General features: G+C 55.7%; 1 protein-coding gene across 1 annotated transcript; it reads right to left on the reverse strand.

The window, feature by feature from the left end:
- Positions 1-321: 321 nt before the first annotated feature.
- EXOC3L2 (exocyst complex component 3 like 2) lies at positions 322-20,694 on the reverse strand. The gene is made up of 12 exons (XM_052656567.1): positions 20,649-20,694; positions 15,997-16,535; positions 12,551-13,184; positions 10,873-10,984; positions 9,696-9,797; positions 9,488-9,588; positions 9,181-9,291; positions 7,579-7,714; positions 4,607-4,729; positions 3,984-4,139; positions 3,092-3,213; positions 322-925 (listed from the first exon to the last, which is right to left on the reverse strand). Exons 2-12 carry the CDS (start codon positions 16,517-16,519, stop codon positions 643-645), a joined length of 2,403 nt encoding a protein of 800 aa, XP_052512527.1. The 5' UTR covers positions 16,520-16,535; positions 20,649-20,694; the 3' UTR covers positions 322-642.
- Positions 20,695-20,837: the final 143 nt, after the last annotated feature.

Here is a 20,837-nt window from a genome sequence, read left to right on the forward strand (position 1 = left end):
ACCACTGGGCCCAGGAGAGAAGGCACTTGGGGATGGACAAAATGAGGGTCGCTGGCCCAGAGAGGCCGAGGGCCTGCCGTAGAGTCACGCAGCCTCGGGGACCTGGTGTAAATGGGACGGCAGGGCTGCTCCCGTCCTGCAGGGCCTCCCGCAGCCTCCACTGCTCTGCCCAGGAGTTGGACCCTAGCCCGGCCTTGGGTGTGTGAGAAGCCCTTGGCCCTGGGCCCTGCCCCAGTCCTTCCTCCCCCCACACACTGGGGACTCAGCCCTTCCTTGTGTTAAATAGAAACCTCTTTATTCTAAGTATCGTACGTTCCTTAATACATTGGATTGAGGCCAGACCTTGAGGTGAGGGGAAAGGGGGGGGCCTGGGATATTTGTGTACAGCCTTCCAAAACGCCACCCACCCCATGCTGGGCTGGGGAGCTGGTGCTGGGAACGGGCTTCATGGCCTTGGGAAAGTCCTTGCTCCTTCTAGCCGCTTTCTCCTCGGAACAGGGAGTTTGGGGGTAGGAGAGAAGACTGCTAAGGATCTTGCCAGCCCAGGCGTCTGTGGTGCCAGGCTGGGAGTTGAGTCGGGGTGGGGGGGGATGGTCTGTCAGCAGCAAAGATGGGGGGCACTGAGGTGGGGCTGGGAGAGTCTCAGCGTCGGGCCTGGGGCCGCCGTAATGGAGACGGAGCCGGAGGCCGAGGCCACGGCAGGCAGGCCAGCCGGGAGAGGGTGAGGCGGCCCAGGAAGAGAGGGAGGCTTAGGCAGACAGGCGGCCGGGGCACAGGGATGTCTGCGAAGAAGGCACGGTCCCGAGGTGGGGACAGGGCTGCCACCTCGCAGAGTTCCAGGTCCCGGGTCACCGCCAGGATCTCCTGGCGGGCGGCCGTGTGGCGCAGACCACGGATGTCAAGGAGCGTTGCCACGTGCTTCTGCCTGGGGGCGGAGGAGGGGACAGGTGCATGGGGGCCTCCAGATATACTCCAGCCTACCTGGGATACCCACCCTGCCCCCCAGCCATCTCTTCCAGAACTTGTCTTAGCTCTGGAACCCCTTTGCTCTCTCCATATCCCTCCTCTGTATCAGTTTCCCCCAGATCCTCCCTTCCCACCAGCTCCCCTAGATCCCACCAGCCCCCCTTCAGAACTTCCCTCCAAACCAGTTCCAAATCCCCCTACTCACAGTGGATTCCAGAACCCTCACCTCCAAAACCAGCACAAACATCTTCCTCTTCACCCTATATCAGCTCTTGATTAAAATAACCTTCCATCTCCACCCCTTCAGGAGCTCAGACCGCTCCTGAATGACCATTCTGCTACTCTCGCGCCTGTTTCAGCTCTGGACTCTATAGCAACCCTTAACTTCACCTTCACTTTCATCTCACACGGCTCCACATCATCCCTCAGATCTAACCTGGAAGTGCTCACCCCCATCCCTATCCTAACCTTCACCTCACCCCAACACCCGGTCTAGAATATTCTCCACCACTGCTGTTTGGACTCTCATCCAAATTCAACCTCAGAACACTCACTTCACCACTAGCCCATTCCTGGAATTGTTATCAAGCAAAATTCTCCCCCAGAACCCCAAATTCACCTTGGGGACCCTCACTCCCACCAGAAACTCTGTTGTCAAAACTAACTCTGTTCCACAACCCTTGGCCCTAAATGCAACACATTAGAACCTCCCCTTCACCCGATCTCAGCTCTAGATCCTGGACCCAAAACGCAATTCCAGAACCACCATATTTCAGTTCAGTATCCTGCACCCAACATTCATTTCCAGAACTTTCATTTCAAACAAGGTTCTGGGGTCTTTACCACCCCCTTCAATCCACCTCAGCATCTTCACCGGTCCACATTCCAAATTCGAAATCCCCATAGCTCCCAAACACTAATCTAAAATGGGACTCAAGAACCTTCCAGCTCAAGTGAGCTTCAAAACGTGGCCCCCCTAACTCAGCTCTGGAACCCCTCCTCCTAGGGCAGCTGGAGACCTTTCAAACTTGGATATGCAGCTGGTGGGCTGCATATCCAAGTTCAGATTCAAGTTCAGAAACCCCAGCTCAGCAGGAATGCCATGCAACTCTGGGATGCTGTGGTTTCCCAAGGACACAAGTCCCTCACCTCACAACCAGAACTATTCATCCTGAATCAGCTCCAGAGTCCTTACCTTCAGCCCCAAGTCCTGACCCTAAACCCAGCGGTACTCCAGGGTCCTGTGGGGTGTGTCTCTCTGAATACAGAATATCTGTCTGCCCAACGCTGTGGGACTACCGCCACCACCACCTTATGCAAGCGGCAGTGTTGAGCGGTGGTCAGGAGTACCAGCTTTAGGGCCTACTGCCTGGGTTCAAGTCCAGACTTTGCTGCTGGCTAGCTGTGACATTTGGTGTCAGCTAGTTAATCTCTGCCTGCCTCCGATGGTGCTAAGCTCTCAGAACAGTGCTTGCCTTTTACCTGCAAAGAATTTCTAAAATAGCTTCCATTCTAAAATAACTCATACTTATAGACCGAATGTGTGCGAGGCTGTTTTAGGTCTGACCTAAGGACTCAATAAACAAGAACTGGTGGTGTTAACTGCTGTTACCACGGAGGATGGTAAATCATCCCTCGCTAACCATGAAGAGAGAACTATTGTCCCCATGGATCAGAAGCGGGAGACTGAGGCTCAGAGAGGATCACAAAGGAAAGAGTCCATCAGGACCTGAGCGGCCCCTGCCACTATCCCAGTGCGTGTGCGCCCGTGCGCCCCTGCGTGTCCCCGAGTCCCCCGCGGCTCCCCTGATGGGCCGGCCCTTCCTGCCGGCCGGGCGGCCCCACGGCCCCCCTGCCCCGGGCTTCCTGTGACTGCTTGTTTGTTTGTGAGCCCTGGTGGCGGCGGCGGCAGCGACGGCGGCGGCAGAAGGAGGGAAATCGTATTAATAATGCCCTGGTTTCCAGCAGGAAACGGCCGTCAGACACGCTCGCCGCCTCCCTCCCTCGCCCAAGAGGCAGGAAACGCACGGACGGATATGCCAGGGCTCGCGGGAGACCTCGGCCCTGCCGGCGGCAGAAAGGGCCAGGGCGGCCGTGGGGGGGGGGTGGGGGGTGGGGATCTCACCTGATGTCCGGGTAGTCCCGCACCAGCACCCCCACCTCCATCTGGATGCTCGGCGTGTCTTCCAGGCGGAGAACTTCGGCCAAACGGGGCACCACGGCGTCCAGCCACGAGGCCTGGGACTCCTGCAGTTAAGAGAGGACCCCGGGCTCACAACCTCGCCCCCAGTCAACGCTTACCCTTTCGTAACCACCCTCTCCCGAGGCCCCGCGGTTTTCTCGTCGGTAAAACCAGGCATAGGGCGGGCTGTAGTCAGAGATTATCTGGAACCTTTGGAAATTTGAAGGAAAATCCGTAATATAATCTACTGTTTGTAGATAACTTGGGGCTCAGGGACAAAATGTTAGCATTGGGGGAAACTGGACAAAGTATGTCATTGATCTCTGCACTCTTTCTTATAACCCCATGTGAACCTACAGTTATCTCCCCACAAATTAACAAGAAAATTCCAAGGACTCTAGGTTAGAAACTTCCCCGGATAGCCTGGGTGAGACTCTTCCGGTCTTGCTGATTGTAACTGGGTACAAATAAGATTTGCTGATTTTAAATGCTTGGATTTGGGAGCGCTCAAGTCCTGAGTTTCTGTCACATTTAGCGACTCTCTGTGCTCGTAATAATAGCTAATGTTCAGGATTCCAGGTCCTAAGCCCCTTTAACTTATCTAATCGCCACAACAACGCATAGGGACCATTTTTTTCTCATTTGAGCCCTGACTGAGCTCTCGCCGCCGCCGGGAGAAAGCCGACTTTTTACCCGCAGAGGGCAGAGATCAGAGTGTTACAGTTGGGTATAAGTTGGGTGAGGGTCTCATTCTAAGCCCCCGCCCCCGGCTATCGAGTCCCCAGATTCCCGGTTTTCCTGGTTTCGGAGCCCCCCGCCCTCTGACCGCACTGACCAGCCGTCGGAACAGCCTCTCCAGCTGCGCGGCGTCCTCCCGGAGCCTTCCGGCCACGCGGCTGCGGGTCCTCGCGGAGCCACAGCGCAGGCGCCCGCGGAACAGGGGCCGCACGTACTCGACGAGCGCCCGCCGGTGCAGCTCGGCCACCAGCGCCTGGGGACCCGGGAAGCCGCGAGGGAGTGTGAGCTGTTGATGACCCTCTCTCCCCGCTTCCCACCCGCCCGCGCCCACTCCGGGTACCCAATGGGAACCCCTCCCCGCCACCAGTCCCCAGGCAGTCCTCCTGACTCCTTCTGGGGAACCCCTGACCTGCTCCCTAATCAGCCCGCGAGCCCACCGGCCCCCAAAGGATGCCCCATCCCAGCCTTCTCCGGGTTTCTCCGGAGCTCCACTCCCAGAGGCCCCCAACCGTGCCGGCAACCCCCTCCCCCGCTATACCCCATACCCGTGGGCGCGCTCCGCGCAGACCCCAGCTTGAGCGCCACCTATCTCTCCCTGAAAAGAGTTGGTCCCCACCTAGAAGAGGCCTCTCCCAGCCGAGCACTCTGGCTCCCCTCCGCCCCTCGCCCCGCGGCCGCCCGGGTTCCACCCGCACCCCTCCCCCGCCCAAGCAGACGCACCTGGTAAGGCTCATCCTGCATTCTGCGCAGCGCCAGGGCCTTAGCGCCCAGCGTGCCCACGATGCCATCCAGGGCCTCCGAGCTGTTCAGCCACTTCCTGCGCATCAGCTTGCTAAAGTGCGGCTGGGTGGGAAAGAGTGGGCAGAGGTTCGAGGCTCGCCTCCTTTCCACCCTCTTTCTTCACTTAGCAATTCAATATTTGTTCCCCAAACTGTGCTCCTGCACAGTGCTGGGGATACAGCAGTGCCAGAGACAGTCCAGCCCTGCCTCCCTGGGGCCTCACAGTCAAGAAGGGGAGACAGACCCATTTACAGGGGATTAGGAGATCCAGAGGAGAATGGCTGAGTCAGCATAGAGAGTCAAGGAGGGCTTCCTGGAGGAGGGGTCCCCAGAGATGAGACGCAGAAGATGGTCACTGTTAGCCAAGTGAGGAGTGGGAGAGGCAGTAGCTGAATCCAGAGGAGAGCCAGTGTGAAGAAGATTCAGATTTCAGATGGGCTTGCAGGTCAGAGGGCCAGAAAGGTCAGTGTGGCTGGCAAAACCATCTAGATAATTCACAGGCCCAATGCAAAGTGAAAATGCGAGACCTTTGTTCAAAAATGATTACTTAAAAGGCAGCAGAGTGTTAAACCAAGCTAAGGGCCAATCTAAGCAGGGAAAGGAGTCAGGGTTAGCAAGGAAGGGGAAGGTCATGTATGACTGCCCAGTAGACAGATGGGGCTGGCCAGGTGAACGGAGCAGAACACACAAGCCTCCCGGGCTGTGTGAGGATCTCCAGATTTCTCCTGAGGCTACTGGGGAGCCATGGAAGGTTCTGAGCAGGAGAGGGAACAGATCAGCTTTGTGCTTCACCGAGATGGCTGGGACGGGGTAAGACTGAGGCAGAAATGGGGGGTCTGGAAGGAGGCGGAAGGGATGAGGAGGAGGCAAGGAGAATACAGGTAGGAGATGCATAGGACGTAGTGGGTGGTCGCCTGTTGGGGGAGGGACGGGAGGCATCTGGATCCTGGAGGTGGGATGGGGAATGGGTCTGTCCCTGAGATGGAGGCTGAGAGGAGCGAGGGGAGATGCTGCTGTTGGGTGGACACTGGGAGCAGGAGGTCCCCAGACACCTTTGAGGTTGGTGTCCATGAGGGCCCGAAGCAGGATCCTATCCTATTCGGCCCTGCACCCCCTTCCTGCTTTCTCATCCCACAGTAGCCCAGTTTTCTGATCCTCCAAAAATGTGGGCTTTTGTTAGAAAGCAGGTATGAATCAAACGAGCTGTCACTCTTAGTACAACACTCGACTCAGGAAGTGTTGCTGATGCTATGAACTCTGTACATTTACGAAGATCACAATGATCAGTACCCGAGAGCTAAACACTTTATGGCTGCAAGCCCATTGCTTCCACACAGCCATCTGAGAAGGCTGTGCTCATTTTCCAGATGAGCAAACAGCAACCCCAAAGGGAAAGCCATTTGCCCAAGACCCCCTACCTGGAAGTGGTACCGCCAGGCCTGGAATAAAGACTGTACCTAATTCCTCCACCACACACACTTACTTTCATTCCCATACTTGTCCATTGAGTCATTCAACAAACATTCTCTGAATCTTTCCTGCATGGCCCAGCCCTGCGTGGATCACTGGGAACACATCAGAGAACTCTTGGGGACACAGCGCAAAATGAGATACAGAACTCCAAGCGCGTGATCATCATAAGCCTTTGGGGGGAATCTGAATTCTGATTGATATGTGATGATATTAAGGACTGATTGTTCCATTTGTTAGGTAGGAGAGTGGCAGTGAATTATGTTTTTTTTAAAAAGGCCGGATTCCTTATCTTTTTGGAGATGCAGGTTGAAGTGCTGATGGATGATGACAGGATATCAAGGATGTGCTTTAAAAGAAACCAGTGGGCAGGAGAGGTAGGGGAAAGGTGGAGCTGATACTTGCTGGAGCTGGTCCACGGGAGGTCATTCTGCTGACTTTTGTGTATGTTTGAAATTTTCCATTACAAGAAAGTTATTTTAGAAGCATTCCAACAAATCCTTGCCCTTGAGAAGCTAACATTCCAATGAGAGGAGACAGATTGGAAAAAAAAAAAAAAAAAAGCGAAGGATATAGCATGGCAGGTAGTGATAAGTGCTTTGGAGACAAACAGAGCTTGGGGCGGGGGGGTGAGGGAGAGTCTCAGGGGGCTTCTATTTTAAATAGGACAGTCAGAGCAGGTCCTTCTGAGAAGGTGACATTTGAGTCAAAACTTGAAGGAGGTGAGCGAGGGAGCTCTGGGCCTGTTGAGGGAAGAGAAGTCCAGGCAGAGGGACCCACAGGTGCAAAAGTACTGAAGTTGGAATGTGTCTGACACGTTAAGGAGCAGCTGGCCTGGCGGGTGGATGTGGCTGGAGTGGAATAAGCAAGGAGGGAAGCGGGAGGAGATGAGGTCAGAGGGGGAATGGGCAGACCATCCAGGCCCTTGGGGGGCCACAGCGAGGACCTTGGCTTTTGCCCAGAGAGAGCTGGGAGCCATGGAGGGTTCTAAGCAGAGGTGGGACACAACCTGATATACAACGTGGACTGAGCACCAATTGCAAGCAGGGACACGCACAATGCTCAGTTCTGTTCCCCAGTGTTCCCACCAGCCGCCCACTCCTTCTGAACCTTGTCCCCTCTGCACATGTGCAGGAGCCCAGAGATGAGTAAATGGGGCTCTTGGAACTAGGAGAGGCTGGGCAGGGATTTGGGGAACCTCGGTGACGAGGAGCTCCACCCAGTCCCCAAGGCCCCTTCCTGCTGATGGCCATCTTCCCCCGACCACGTCCTCCTGCCTCTTCCTTCCTGCACCCCCTACCCCCCTAAACCACCCAGATATAGCTGTTACCCCACCCCACCCCCTCTGCTTCCCGAACACTGAGTCATGGGCTGAAAGGAGCTGCAGGATGAGGTGGGGGCGCCCCCTTACCCTGGCCCCACCCCAGCCCACAGCCTCTCACCTGCAGCTCCTGGAACAGCAGGTCGGTCAGGATGCGGTGGCAGAGTCGGATCACGCGGTCCAGAGCGCTGGAGGCCGCTTCCCGGGCTGGCTCACTCTCGGGGGGGCCCACTCGGGCCAGGCGCTCCGCCAGAGCCCTGCAGGGATCCATGGAACCAAAAGTCACAGACCCAAACATCTCAGCCCAACTGTCTGGACCTGTCTCCCCTTAGACGGACCCTATTTTGTGGGTCACAGGGGTGACAGGTCAGAGGAGGAGCTGGTGGAAGTCAGGGGCTCTGGGGAGGGCCTGGGGTGAGAAATATCAGGGGATGTCTGGAGGGTTGGGGATTTGGGGGGCTCTGTGGACTGTCTGGGAGTCTAGGGGGATGTAGTGGGGAGGAAGCGGTCTCTCTGGGTCTCTTTGTCTTGGTGCTTTCTGGGTGAGAGTGGGGACGCCTCCATCCTAAAAGTCTGTGATTCTAAAGGACTATAATTCTAAAATTCTACCCTTCCCATCTTCTGTCATTGTAACAGTTGATGGCCATCTCCATCACTGAAAGGAGAATAACCCGGTTTGGAGGGCATTTGGGACTTTCTGCCCAAATTCCAGCAGACCCCCTTCTGAGAACATATCCCTGAGTCCCCAAACTTGTGCCAGGTTTTCCTCTACAAAAGGGTGGAGGCCACTGTCCACCCACTGCGGATAGATTAAATGAATGATGTCAGATCCAGACAGTGGACAACACTTCAGATATGAAAGAGGAATGTGGGAACTCTTCAGGTGCTCACAGAAAGACCGCCAAGGTGTAAAAGGGAAAAGGACAGAGTGTGTTCAGTATTCTACCATCTCTATTTTGGGGGGAGTCATCCCCCCTTTTTTTTGGCTATGATGCAAGGCATGTGCATGTGAGATCTTAGTTCCCCACCAGGGATCGAAATTTCGTCCCCTGCAGTGGAAGCACAGAGTCTTAACTGCCAGGGAAGTCCCTGTATTTCTTTTTTTTTTTTTTTAAGGGAAGAAATAATATGTATGTACATAGTAATATATTTACTTGTGTATGTTTGAAATATGCATATGCACACACATCTCTGCATATGCATGAAGCTTGCCTCTGCATATATACATTTATTTACACATATTTACTGGAAAATGTATCAAAGAACCCTGCAAAGATATGGGAGACATTAGTAATAACTTGACCAGAGGAGTAACGGAGGGAAGCTTTTCATTGTATGCCCTATTGTATCTTGAATGCACTCCCGATTTTAAAAACTCACTTAAAAATAAGTCAATAAAAGGGGAAGTAATATAACTGAATCACTTTGCTGTACAGCAGAAATTGACACAACATTGTAAATCAACTATACAAGTAAGACAAAAACATTAAAAAAAATGTAATTCCTAGAGTCTGGCTTCTAGGTTCCTGGAATTCCAACACCCCCAGGTTTCCATTACTCTATAATCTAGAGGTGCTGTGGTTCTTTCTAGGACTCCCAGGTCGTAGGATTCTCAGGTCCCCTGTGTATGCCTCTCGGGGCCACCCCACCCAGGATCCAGGCACCCCAGTTGAGCTTGTCACCCTGGACTGGCATCTCCCCCATACCCTGTGGCTGCTCTCACCTCAGAGGGGGGCCACAGTTGACCAGGGAGATGGTCCTGCTGATGTAGGTGTCGGGTGGCAGCTCGCGGACTCCTGGGTTCTCATGGAATCGCTCCACGCGCTGCTGGAAGCTGGTGGGAGGAGAAATGGCAGACAGATGGAAGCACTGCAGGATAAGGGTCCCTGGCTGGGCAGTCAGCCCAGCAAAGCCTGTGATCCCTACAGAGGTGCCCCTTCCTGCCCATCTTGACTCGATTCACTTTCATCTGTCCTCTCTCTGTTGGATGCCGGGTCCAGATGCCCGCCCCCATCCGCAGTCCTCCGTACCTCTGCAGGAACTCCGCCAGCCCTCCTAGGCAGCAGTGGGCCATCCGCTCCCCGAACTCCTGGCTGATGCGGGGCGCTCGCTCTGTGTGCTCTTCCAGCAGCTGCATGGTCCGGGGTGAGGGGGTGTAAGGAGGGGGTGAGGAGGGAGCCAGGTCCCAGTGGCTCGCCCCAGCTGATTCGCCCTCTTCTTCCCCGCCCCGCCCCGTACCTCACACACATCCTGGGCCAGGTTGCTGGACCAGTCCTCCGTGCTCCCCCAGTGCTCCCCATCCTCCTGCAGCACTCGAAGCAGGGCTGCCCGCGTCTGAGCCTGGAGGAGGGCAGAGGCAGGCGTCAGAAGCCCGCGAGCCTCTCCCACCGCAATCCCCATACCTTAGGCCCCAGCAGGTCCGGAGTCTACCTGTGAGCTCATCAGGGCAACACTGGAGAGAGGGGCTGGCCCAGAAAACTGCCCCAGCCCTTTCCATTCCTAAGCCTACAGTTTGGCGCCTGATATTAAGAGTCTGTGGTTTTAAGGCACCCCCATCTAATAGGCAGAGGGCTTGAGGGTTTATTCTCTCATTATCTGATGATTCTAAGACTCTGCTCTCAGCTTCGGCAAAATAGTTCGCTCAGGGTTTCCCAATTCTGTGAGTCAAGAATTCCAAGAATCTGAGGTTCTCAGGTTTACACATCTCTGATTCTCTAGTCCTGCCCGGTCTTCAGTTCAGTGAGTATGAGTATCTAGACTTGTAAAGCTTCAAGTTTAGAATTGAACTAATTAGAATCAGAATTGCAACTAGAATTAGAGTTGCAAAGATTCTGACTTCTGTGGCTGAGGCAGGACTGGCTTTTTAGACCAGAAACACAGCTGCGGCTGGGATGGGTGTTTACAGCAGGACCATTCTGCTTAGCAGTAACTATGCCAATCATTAAGCATGTTTATTTACTAGCAGCCCTGCTTATATGCAAAGATGTTTTTAATATAAATTTATTTATTTTAATTGGAGGCTAATTACAATATTGTATTGGTTTTGCCATACATCAACATGAATCCTGCAAAGATGTTTCGATGCCCTCTTTCTGTGAGTCCTTGAGTCTGTGAGCTGAGGTCCTGTGACCAACTCTGTCTTGCTGTAAGATATGAAGTGTCCGAATATATTGAACCTTTACTGAGTGTTCCTATGCCTGGCTGGGTGCTTGAGATACACTGAACATGAGACAGAATGGATCAGTATGGGCTTACATTTCTCTCTTTTGGACAAAACTCAGAAGTCCATAAAGGGAAAAGGGAGATGGAAGTAGGGAAAGGGGGAGGGGAGAGGCCCCCCAAGCCCAGTGTAACCCCCACCCCCCTCTGCAGAGTGCCTCCCGCTTCCAGATCACTAATGCCAAGTTCTGGGTACCTTCACGTCTGTGACACATTCATCCTCTAAGCCACGAAGGGTGCCGGGCGACAGAAGGGGCCCCAGCTCCCCGTTCTCCAGAGCAACCATGTCCACCAGACCCAGGACCTCTCTAGGAGTGGGGGAAAGAGGCAGGGGGTCTGTGAGAGCTGAGGCTGGACAACTGAACCCCTCCCCACACTCATTCCTTCACGCTCTCGCTCTCTGTGTTTGTGACCTGAGCCACTCCCTTCCTCCCTTGGGGCCAGCTTTGCTCATCCCTCAAAGGAAGTCTCTGGAATTGTTGCTCCCTTGGCTCCAGCTCTCTGAGTCAGCTCCCTGATGGATGGTGTCCGGGCAAGACTTGGAGGGATCAAGTCCAGACGTGAGGATCTGGCACGCAAGGTCTCACCCACCAGAGGTTCACAGGACAGAAGCTCCCTTCCACCTCCACCCCTAGTCCCTGTGGCCTCGCCTCGCCTGGTAGGCCTCCAGCGTCAGCCGTCACCCTTGGCTTCTGCCCTTCTGCATGCCCCGGCCTGTACCATGCCATCACTCTCACCACACTTCCCCACTAACCCCCCCACACACACCAGCCTTTGGCTCAGGGCATCCTCTCAGCCAGAAGCCCCATCTCCCTGAAAGTCAGACTTGACATCTCACATCCCAGGCTCCCTATTCTGCCTCCCCCTGTGACAGTTGGCATGTGAGCGTCATGAACAGATACTCCCAAATGGGATGTGGCTTGGGGGTAACTGTTGCCTTACTATTCTTCTGGTGTCAGCACCCTGATTTTGATGAGGAACCACCCACTCCCTCTCCTTCCAGTGTGTGGCTTGGGTGTGGCTGATCCCTTTTCCCTGGAGCCCCTAGTGACCCAGTTATTGCTAATAATATTATTCCATCCTCTGGCCACAAGAATGGAATGTTTTAAAGTCCAAAGCCTCGATGGTTATAAAATTCTTGGACTGGAGGTGTCAATGGTACTCAGGTTCTAGATGCTAAGATTATAGAATTCAAGAGGCTAAAACTGTGAAGGATCAACAGTGTCAAAGTTCTAGGATCCAAAGAGGGGATAGGGAATTTCCGAGTGGTCTAGTGGTTAGGACTCTGAGCTTTCACTGCTGAGGGCGGGTTCAGTCCCTGGTCAGGGAATTAAGATCCCACAAGCCTTACATGGCAGACCAGAAAAAAAAGCTAAGGTATAGGACTCAAAAGGCTCATCAGCGCCAAGGTTCTAGAATTGAAAATGTCATCAATTCTAAAGTTCTAAGATTGGAAGAGTCATCCGCGCTAGTGCCCTAGGGTTGAAGGCTAGAGCGCTGTATGGGTTCTAGAATTCTAAGGGTCAACAGTGCCAAGATTTCAGCAGGACAAGCGTCACTGGTGCTAAGATTCTCGGATTAGAAGGGTGGGCGGTGCTAAAACTCTAAGAGTGCAAGTGTTGAGGATTCTAAGGTTCGTGTATGGTGCTACGATCAGAGGCTTCCTGTTGCTGAGTTCTAGCCTGGAAAGCGTGCTGAGCCGTAAGACTCGAACTGTAAATGTCACCAGCGCCGAGTCTGGAAGGGTCAAAGACGTTCAAGTTCTAGGATTGAAAGTCCAGGGTCCTTAGGATCTGAGAAGGCCGGGACTGGACGGGGTGGAGGGAGGGGCGTTCTACGGACTTCGGGCAGCTGGTCGCTGGTCCGCAGCTCACCTGGGGTACACCTGGTTGTGCCAGTGCAGCAGCGCGTAGCGGTCCGCCAGCGGCAGCCTCCGGCGGGCGGCGGCCCCGATCCACTCGGCCAGCGCGCCGTGGTAGCCGCGCAGGTAGATTCCGAAGGCGCCCAGGCCGGCTGGGTAGGAGGGCGCCAGGCGGCCCCGCACGACGCCCATGTCCTCCAGCAGCCGTCCCCGCAGCGCCTCCAGCTGCCCGGCCAGGCCCCCGGGCGCCCCGGGCGCCGCCGCCTCTAAGCGCTCCCGGGCCGCGCGCGCCACCGCCTCGGCCCAGCGGGCGCGCAGCTTGCGGGCAGCCTCGGGTCCCCGGCGCCCGTCGGCCGCCTCCTCCTGCACCAACACCTGGCCCAGCTGCGCCACGGCGCCCGCCCCGGAGCCCGCGCCCAGCCCGGGGCCCGCCAGCGTCTCGCGCACCAGCGCCCACATCTCGCGCTGCAGGGCCTCGTACAGCAGAGCCACGTCCCGTGCCCGGCGGCCGCCGCCCGCGCCCTCGGCCTTGGGCGGCCCGGGCGCGCCGCCCCCCGACGATGCCAGCTCTTCGGCCTCTAGCTCCAAGATGTGCTCGTCGGCCCGCGCCAGCTCACGCTGCTGGATCAAGCTCAGGATCTCCAACACTGTGGGCGCAAAGTGGGCGATCAGGGGCTGGAAGACGGGGCGGAAGGGGGCGAAGAATGGGACAAGGTGGGAGGCGAGGGGGAGAAGGTTCGGGGTGGTGAGGGGGTGGGGGCAGAGGTGGAGGAGGAGGTCAAGGGAGGAAGGTGAGGAGAATGGAGAGAATGAGGAGAGGGGTCAGGACTTGGGGAGGGGAGGATGGGGGACAGGGGATGAAGGAGGCAGAGAGAGAGAGTCAGGAAAAAGGAGACAGGAGAGGGTTGGGGAGGGAAGAAGGGGTTTGGTGATGGGAGAGGGAGTCTCCATGTGGGAAGGAGGTCAAAAGACTAGAGGGTGTCTAATTAGGAGGAAGATAAGATGGGGGAGTCAGAGTAAGATGGGGGCAGGGGTTGAGGAAGAAGCAAAGGACTAGGGCTTGGGGAAGAGAGTATCAGGGGTGGGTCAGGATGTGGGGAGGAGTTGGGGAGCTGAGGGCGGACAGGATAGAAAACGTGCACCAAGATTTTTTTAAAAGGCATCAGAGAAAGTGGAGAGGCTGAGGGAGGGCAGTCAGATCCAGGTGAGGGGAGAGATGGGGGCCTGGAGGTGGGAGGAGGATGTGAGGACCATAGGTAGGGCTTTTGGGGTGCAGACAACTGTGGGGGTGATCTGGTTCTCTGGTGATTTCACACTCCCCCAGGAGAGGGGGGTCCTCTGAGGGGCTGAGAGGCCTCTGAGTGAAGGCAGAAGCAGGGTCCCAGTGGCCCAGGGTTACCCCCAACACCTGCCCCCACTCCCCTTCCTCCCTGGCAGAGAAACTGTTTCCTGGCCAGTGCTATTTCTGCCCATCCGTTTCCAGAAGGCGGGGGCTCCACTCACCCGCTTTGCCCCTCCCTGCAGAGCCCTCCCAGTCCCTAGGGCGCCAGGCTGAAATAGCCTCTGATGCAGGATGTGGAAGGCATCAGAGGATGGAGCCCTTGCTGGGGCAGCAAGGGCTGTCTGTGGGGGAGGCCAGGGGTGGGGGTCGGGGAATAGAGACAAGGCCTCAGGGTTGGGGCTGGAGATAAGGATCCGGTGAAGGTGGGGGCTGGGATGCGGGAGCTCAGGAGAGCTAGGGTGGTGCTGCAATCTGAAGAGGGAGGTGGGGAAGGAGTTGAGGACGGTGTCTGGGCTTGGGGTAAGGATGGGGCTGGGGATGAGTTGAGGCAATGGTGAGGATGGAAAGAAGGAAGTGAGTTCAAAGAAGCCTGGAGGTGAACTGGGGTTAGGAATGCGGAGAGTTGAAGTTGGAGGCTGGAAGTGGGTGGTTAGGATTGGGACTGAGAGGATGAGTTTGGGTTAAGGTTGAAAACTGGGGCTGGGAATGCGACTTCCTGAACCAGGAAGTTGGGGAGGTGAGTGGGGTTGAAGGGGGACACTGAGATAGACCTGGGGTTGGGGGGTGGGAGTGAGATGGAAGAGGGGAAAGAGTTGCACACAGGGACGGGATTGAGCGGTGGGATAAGAGGAGAGGAACAGGCTGTGGCAAGGGACTGGACCGCTTGGCAGCTGTCATGGTGTTGGGCATAGCTCTTGGGTTAAAGATGGCATTTGGAAAAAGGGATGGGTTGAGAATAAGCGTGTGGATGGGTCTCAGGGTGGAGACGGATGATGGGTTTGGAATAAGTGTGACTGGAAACCAGAAAGGCACCAAGGAAGACATTGGGGTTTGGGATACAGCTGGGGTTGAAGATACAGCTAAAGTGGTGTTGTGAGTTGAATTGTGTTTGTCCCCTCTCCAACCTCAAAAAAAAAAGGATATGTGAAGCCCTAACCCTTAATACGTCAGAATGGGATCTTATTTGGAAATAAGTCATTTGTAGAGGTCATCAAGTTAAAATGGGATAACAGGGTGGGCCCTGATCCTGTGTGACTGTCATCTTTGTAAGAAGGGACATTTGGACACCAAGACCGACAGGCACAGAGAAGATGAGGTGAAGATAGAGAAGGCCACAGGCGGATGGAAGGCGGGAGGGATGCAGCTAGCGGAGTGCCAGAAGGCGGCAGAGGCCAGGCAGGCCTCAGAGTGGGCGTGGCCCTGCCAACACCTCGATTTCAGACCTCTTCAACTGCAAGAGAATAAACGTCTGTGGTCTTCAGTCAGCCAGTCTGTGTACTAACAGAAAACTAACCCAGGTGGTGATGGGTTTGGGCAGATGTAGCCGGGAGATGGAGGGGGACATCAGGCATGGGGGTGAGCTTGAAGATGAAACTTGGGTATAAGTGGAAGTAGGGATGAAGCTGAAGGTGGAGGCTGGGGCTGGGGGTTTAGGATTGGGGTGGAGTTAGGGTTGGGGTTCAGAGTGGGATGGAAGAAGAGAAGAGATTGATGATGAAGGAGGAGGTTGAGGTGGGGGTTGGAGTTTGGGGCCAGAATTAGGGCTAAGGATGGGAATACGGAGGACTGTGGAGGTTAGGGAGGGGTTTAAGGTCAAGATCAAATGTGGATACTTTGAAAGGAGATGGGATTGAGGCTGAATTTGAGGGGAGTAAGGGAAAGAGGATTGATACTGGAGACAGGGAGGGCATTGGAGGAGATGAGACCAGAGTTGGTGATTTGATTGTTGTTGGACCACGGGGCAAGGTTGAAGGTGGCAGGTGGAGAAAGGGACAGATTGGGGCTGGGGGTGGAGATGGGGCTGAAGCTGGAGCTTGACAATGCAGATTAGGACCGCAGGAGGGACGGCTGGCCCTGTCCATGGAGGTGGGCGGATGGAAACTAGAGATGTGAATGGCAGTGATGTCACAGGTAGAGACACTGGTTCTCTCAGGTCTGAGCCAGGGCTCCCAACTCACCTGACAAGGGCTCTTTCACCTTTGGGGGCTCTGGGACCTTGGGCGGGGGCTCGGGAGCTGCCTCACCTGCGGGCACCACCCTCTCAGCCAGTGATGCCCGCAGGGGCTTGGGCCCACGCCCCAGTCTCAGGAAGGCCAGTCTCCGTGCAGCCTCTCCAGCCGCCTCCTCATCGCCCTGGGCTCGGCTCCCCTGAAGCCTGGCCAGGAGGCCGAAGTCTGCTGAGCTCCTGCGAATCCCTGGCAACAGCACCCGGCCCAGGAAAGAGCGAGGCTGCCCATCCCTGGGGCTGCCCGCCTGCCGGCCAGGGGTTTTACCCAGCCGGAAGGGGGACAGGCCTGCCAGCTTCTCCAGGGTGGCTCGACGACGACATGACGTTCCATTGGGCAGAGCCCCCAGCTCCGCAGCCTCCTCTTCTTCCAGTCCTGAGACTTCCTCAAAGGGGTTCCGAGAGGACCTCAGAGGCAGTGTCCCTGCCCGGGGCACCTTAGAGTCTGCCATCCCTAGACTCTTGAGGATGGGCATTTTGACCGGAGAGGGCCTGGGGGCGGGAGGGGTGGAAATGGCCCATCGGTATTGTTGGTGGTGGGTGACACTGACGACAGAGCCTTTGTGTCCCCAGCACTTTGAAGCATGTGTGCCAAGCACTGGGCTGAGCACTTACACACCCCCAGAATCTGCACAGCTTCCTGTGCTGAGCACTGTCACTATGCCCATTTTGCAGATGAGGAAACTGAGGCTCATAAGGGCCTAATGTCCCATAGTGATTCAGGGACAAAGCTGGGATCCAGACCCAGGACTGTCTGATTCTAGATCCTGGGCTCTTTCCCTGGAGCAATGGAGTTCAGACCCTTCCCCTACCTCACTCCTGCCCTGGGACCCTCCTATTCCAGGAGAAAACAGGCTGAGAGGGGAAGGTCCCCTCCTACATGGGGACCCAGACCGCACCCCACCATCTACCCAGGCATCCTGTTCACACTCTCGGGCACCTTCGTCTCCTCCCCATCCAGTCAGTAGTCCTGTCACCTCTACCCCATTCATTCCTCCAGCAAACTCTTACTGGGAAAGATCCAGAACAAGCAAATCCATAGAGACAGAAAGATTAGTGGTTGCCAGTGACTGGGAGAAAGGGACTGGGGCCTGACCACTTAATGGGTACAGGGTTTCCTCTTAGAGGGATGGAGATGTTCTGGAATTGGTGGTGATGTTTGACCACCCTTGTGAATACATGAGATGCCACTGAACTATACACTTTAAAATGGCTAATATGGTAAATTTAATGTTGTACAGATTTTACCACACACACACGTACATGCACACATGTATACACACATACACACACACACACACACACACACACTTATTAGGTATTTGTATCAGTCCAGCCCTGTGCAGGCACTGAGAACACAGCGGCGGCCAAGGCAGACCCAGTCTCTGCCCCTGTGGGGCTGGAAGCTTCCAGAGTCTGGCCCATTCCATCTCCTACATCCCTGTCTCCTCCCTCTTCACGGCTCCTACCTTAGTCCAAGCCCCCTCCTGCTTCTCTACTTCAGCCTCCTCCCTGATCTCCAGCCTCTAGGCCTCCAGTGCACCTTTGAGGACCTTGTTAGGGCTCGAACCCGCCCCTTCCCTTCTCTTAACCCTCCATGGCTCTCCAGTGCCCTCAGGACAAAATTCAGGCTAGCCAGCTGTATCCCTCATCAGCATGATCCCACATTTTCCTCCTTCTTCCTCCAGGCTCCTCTGGGCTTCAACATCTGCTTCTACATGGAACTCTGTTCTCCACAGTCCATTCAGGCTTTGAGACCCAGCTCAGATGTTGCCGCCTCCAGGAAGCTCTCCAGGATACCCAGGCTGAATCAGGTGCTCCCCTCCTTGATATTCCCACTCTGGGTCATCGCTGTCTGGGGTTGGGTCTGTGAGCCCTGAGAGGGCTGAGTCAGGACTGTCTGGGTCACCACTGTGTCCTCAGCTCCCAGAGCAGGCACTCTGGGAATGAATGGGGGCCAAACAGGAAACAAAGGAAGGGGGCAAGGACTTCATTTCTCGTGGGGGAGGAAGAATGATAAGTCAAGCTGGAGAGGTCAGCAAGAAGCAGGCTAGGCAGGGCCTCAAAAGTCATAAGGAAGGGCCTGAGCTTTCTCCTGAGGGCACCGAGGAGCCATGAAGGGCTATTTTTCCTTTGTTTTAACTTTTGGCCATGTGTGGGACCTCAGTTCCCCAACCAAGGATTGAACCCACACCCCCTGCATTGGAAGGCAGAGTCTTAACCGCTGAACTGCTGGGGAAGTTCCGGAAGGGCACTTTTGAAAACAATGAAATAGTCCAAACAGTCAGAAAAGTATAGAAAACAAATCTACTAAACACCCTTGTGCTTACGATCCTAGCTGCATCTAATGCAAATATATGCTCTCTTGGGTTCAGTTTTTTGTTTTCCAAAGAAATAGGCATTGCAGAGCATTCCCTGGTGGTCCAGTGGTTAGCGGGCTTCCCAGGTGGCGCTAGTGGTAAAGAACCCGCTTGACAACGCAGGAGATGTGAGTGATGCAGGTTTGATCCCTGGGTCGGGAAGATCCCCCGAGGAGGGCATGGCAACCCACTCCAGTATTATGCCTGGAGAACCCCATGGACAGAGGAGCCTAACAGGCTACAGTCCATAGGGTCGCAAAGGGTTGGACACGACTGAAGTGCTTTAGCATGTACCAGTGGTTAGGACTCTGCACTTTCCCTGCCAAGGGCATAGGTTAGGCACAGGTCAGGGAACTAAGACTCAAGCGTTGCAAAGGCACTGAAGCCTCCCACACCCCTCCCTCACCCCGCCCGCTCTAGCCCGCTCCCAAGGAAAGCCATCCCTTTGCCTACCCAGACTAGTACCCAGAAATATCATATTGTTTCGCGTGGTTTCAAACTCTCTATAAACACTATCTTACTACATGTGTCCCTGCAACTTGCTTTCTTCTTTCCTCACATCTTACATGTGGGATTTGTCCACGCCTGTCTCTGTGGCTCTAATTAGTGCTGCCTACCGTATTCCACTGTGCAACTATGACAGAATGTGTGAAGTGTCAGAGGTTCCCACGTCCTCCTCTGGGCAGACACATGGTTGCTTTCAACCAGGACAGGGTCGGAGCAGGCTAGGGACAGGGTCTAGATGGGGCACTGGGTGTGGGGGGGGATGGGGGCACTGGGAGGAAGCCGATGCTGAAGGGGCCCTGAGTTGGCTGGGCTGTGGGCACAAGCCTCTCCTTTGCTGGTGGTGAACCCACTTCTTTCCTTCCTGACTTCAGCCTCCAGACCTTAGCTGTTGTCTCTCAAGCCTCCTGTTCCTCAAAACACCACCCTAGCCTCTCTGTAGTCTCCATGGTCCCCGATCCCCCCAAGAGGCAGTCACCATGGCAACCCTTGCCTGGAACCCCTGTGGCTATGAGCAATTGGTGCCAGCCCCTACACACACACACACACACACACACACACATGCACACACCCCACATACTGATTCTCTTTCATCTTCCAAGCTGGGCTCCACAGGCCTCATCTCCAAAATGGCTCTGTCATTCCCTAGAACTGGCTCCATCATTCCTCCGCCCGCAAAAAACTCCCCCACCCCCTCAAAACAGGGGCCTTTGATTTCCCTCCAGCAGAAGTCAACACCACTCAAACTAGATCTTTTTTCACCCAAACAAGATTTCACATTCCCACGCCAGCTTCCACATCCACCCCTAAACTGGGACCCCTCCCCGCCAAATCATTTCCAACATCCTCAGACCTGTCTGCAACATTTTCCCAAAACTGACCCCGACGTCTTTCCCCTTCCTGGCTCCAGCACCTACCTCTGCAACCTGACTCCAACATCCTGCCCCCTCCAGCCCCCTTGTCGGCCTCCGGGTGCCGGCCCCTGACTCACTTCCGAGGGATCCCTCAAGCCCCCCAGCCTTTGTGCCCCCCGCAGGATGTCTTGGCCACCAGAGCTTCCTTCTTTGGGCTCCTCCTCCTCTTCCTTGCTACCAGCCTTTCCCCAATGCCCCGAACCTTTTGCAGGCCGGCCGGCCTGTTTGCAGAAGTTATCACCTCCAGTCCCATGCCTGTGATCAGGGAACTGCCCTGACCAGCTGTGTCCTACACAACCCCAATCCAGACCCTGCCCGCAAACAACTCCGTCACCAGCCCGGCCTGTTCCAGGTTCACCTACATCTTCAATCCCAGCCTCATCCCGCCTCCTGCTCTATCTCCATCCCAACCCTGGTCACCGCTCCCATCTCTGGGACCCCATCTCTTGGGGACGGAGCAGACCGCCCATCCCCCTCTGGCCTCAGCCTTCCCACCTGAACTCAGAGCGCTTCCGACCCAATGACACCGACCCAATGACACCGTGTCTCTCCTTTCCCTTGGTGCTTCCAAGCTCTCCGTGGCTCCCTGGCAGCCTGGATCGGCAGAGTCCCCACGCCGTGCCCTGCACCCTCCTCCTCCTGCTCCCCCTCTCCTCCCCCTAGCCTCTTGCTGGCTGACATCCCCCCCACCACCACCAGGTCAGGCCCTAGAGTTTCTCTTTGCCCCCAGGCTCTCCTGGCTTCAGGGGACACGCTCTCCCCAATTACGGTCCAGCGCCCGATTCAGAGGCGCGGGGCGCGTGACTCCCCTCCTCCTGCACACTCACCTCCTCCTCGGTGTCTCCGGTCCCGGCTGCTGTCCTGTGTTGAGGCTCCTTCAGCCAGGACTGCCAAGAGCTTGGATCTGAGGAGGGGGGGTTAGAGGAGGTCAATTTCCTGTCAGGAAACCCCTCCCTCTCTGGGGCCAGGGGCGGGAAGGACTTGTTATCTGTCTGCCCTTTTAGGCCAGGCTGTGT

Source organism: Budorcas taxicolor, chromosome 18 (assembly GCF_023091745.1).
Source record: "Budorcas taxicolor isolate Tak-1 chromosome 18, Takin1.1, whole genome shotgun sequence".
Classification (NCBI taxonomy): domain Eukaryota; kingdom Metazoa; phylum Chordata; class Mammalia; order Artiodactyla; family Bovidae; genus Budorcas; species Budorcas taxicolor.

What these genes read in the sequence shown, in the direction of transcription:
- EXOC3L2 (XM_052656567.1), bottom strand. Translation starts at nt 16,519, where the DNA reads ATGCCCATCCTCAAGAGTCTAGGGATGGCAGACTCTAAGGTGCCCCGG. An exon ending in TGGCCCAGGATGTGTGTGAG is followed by an intron (nt 9,589 to 9,695) that starts GTACGGGGCGGG and finishes CGGACCATGCAG; the next exon opens with CTGCTGGAAGAGCACACAGA. An exon ending in TGCTGTTCCAGGAGCTGCAG is followed by an intron (nt 4,730 to 7,578) that starts GTGAGAGGCTGT and finishes TTTCCCACCCAG; the next exon opens with CCGCACTTTAGCAAGCTGAT.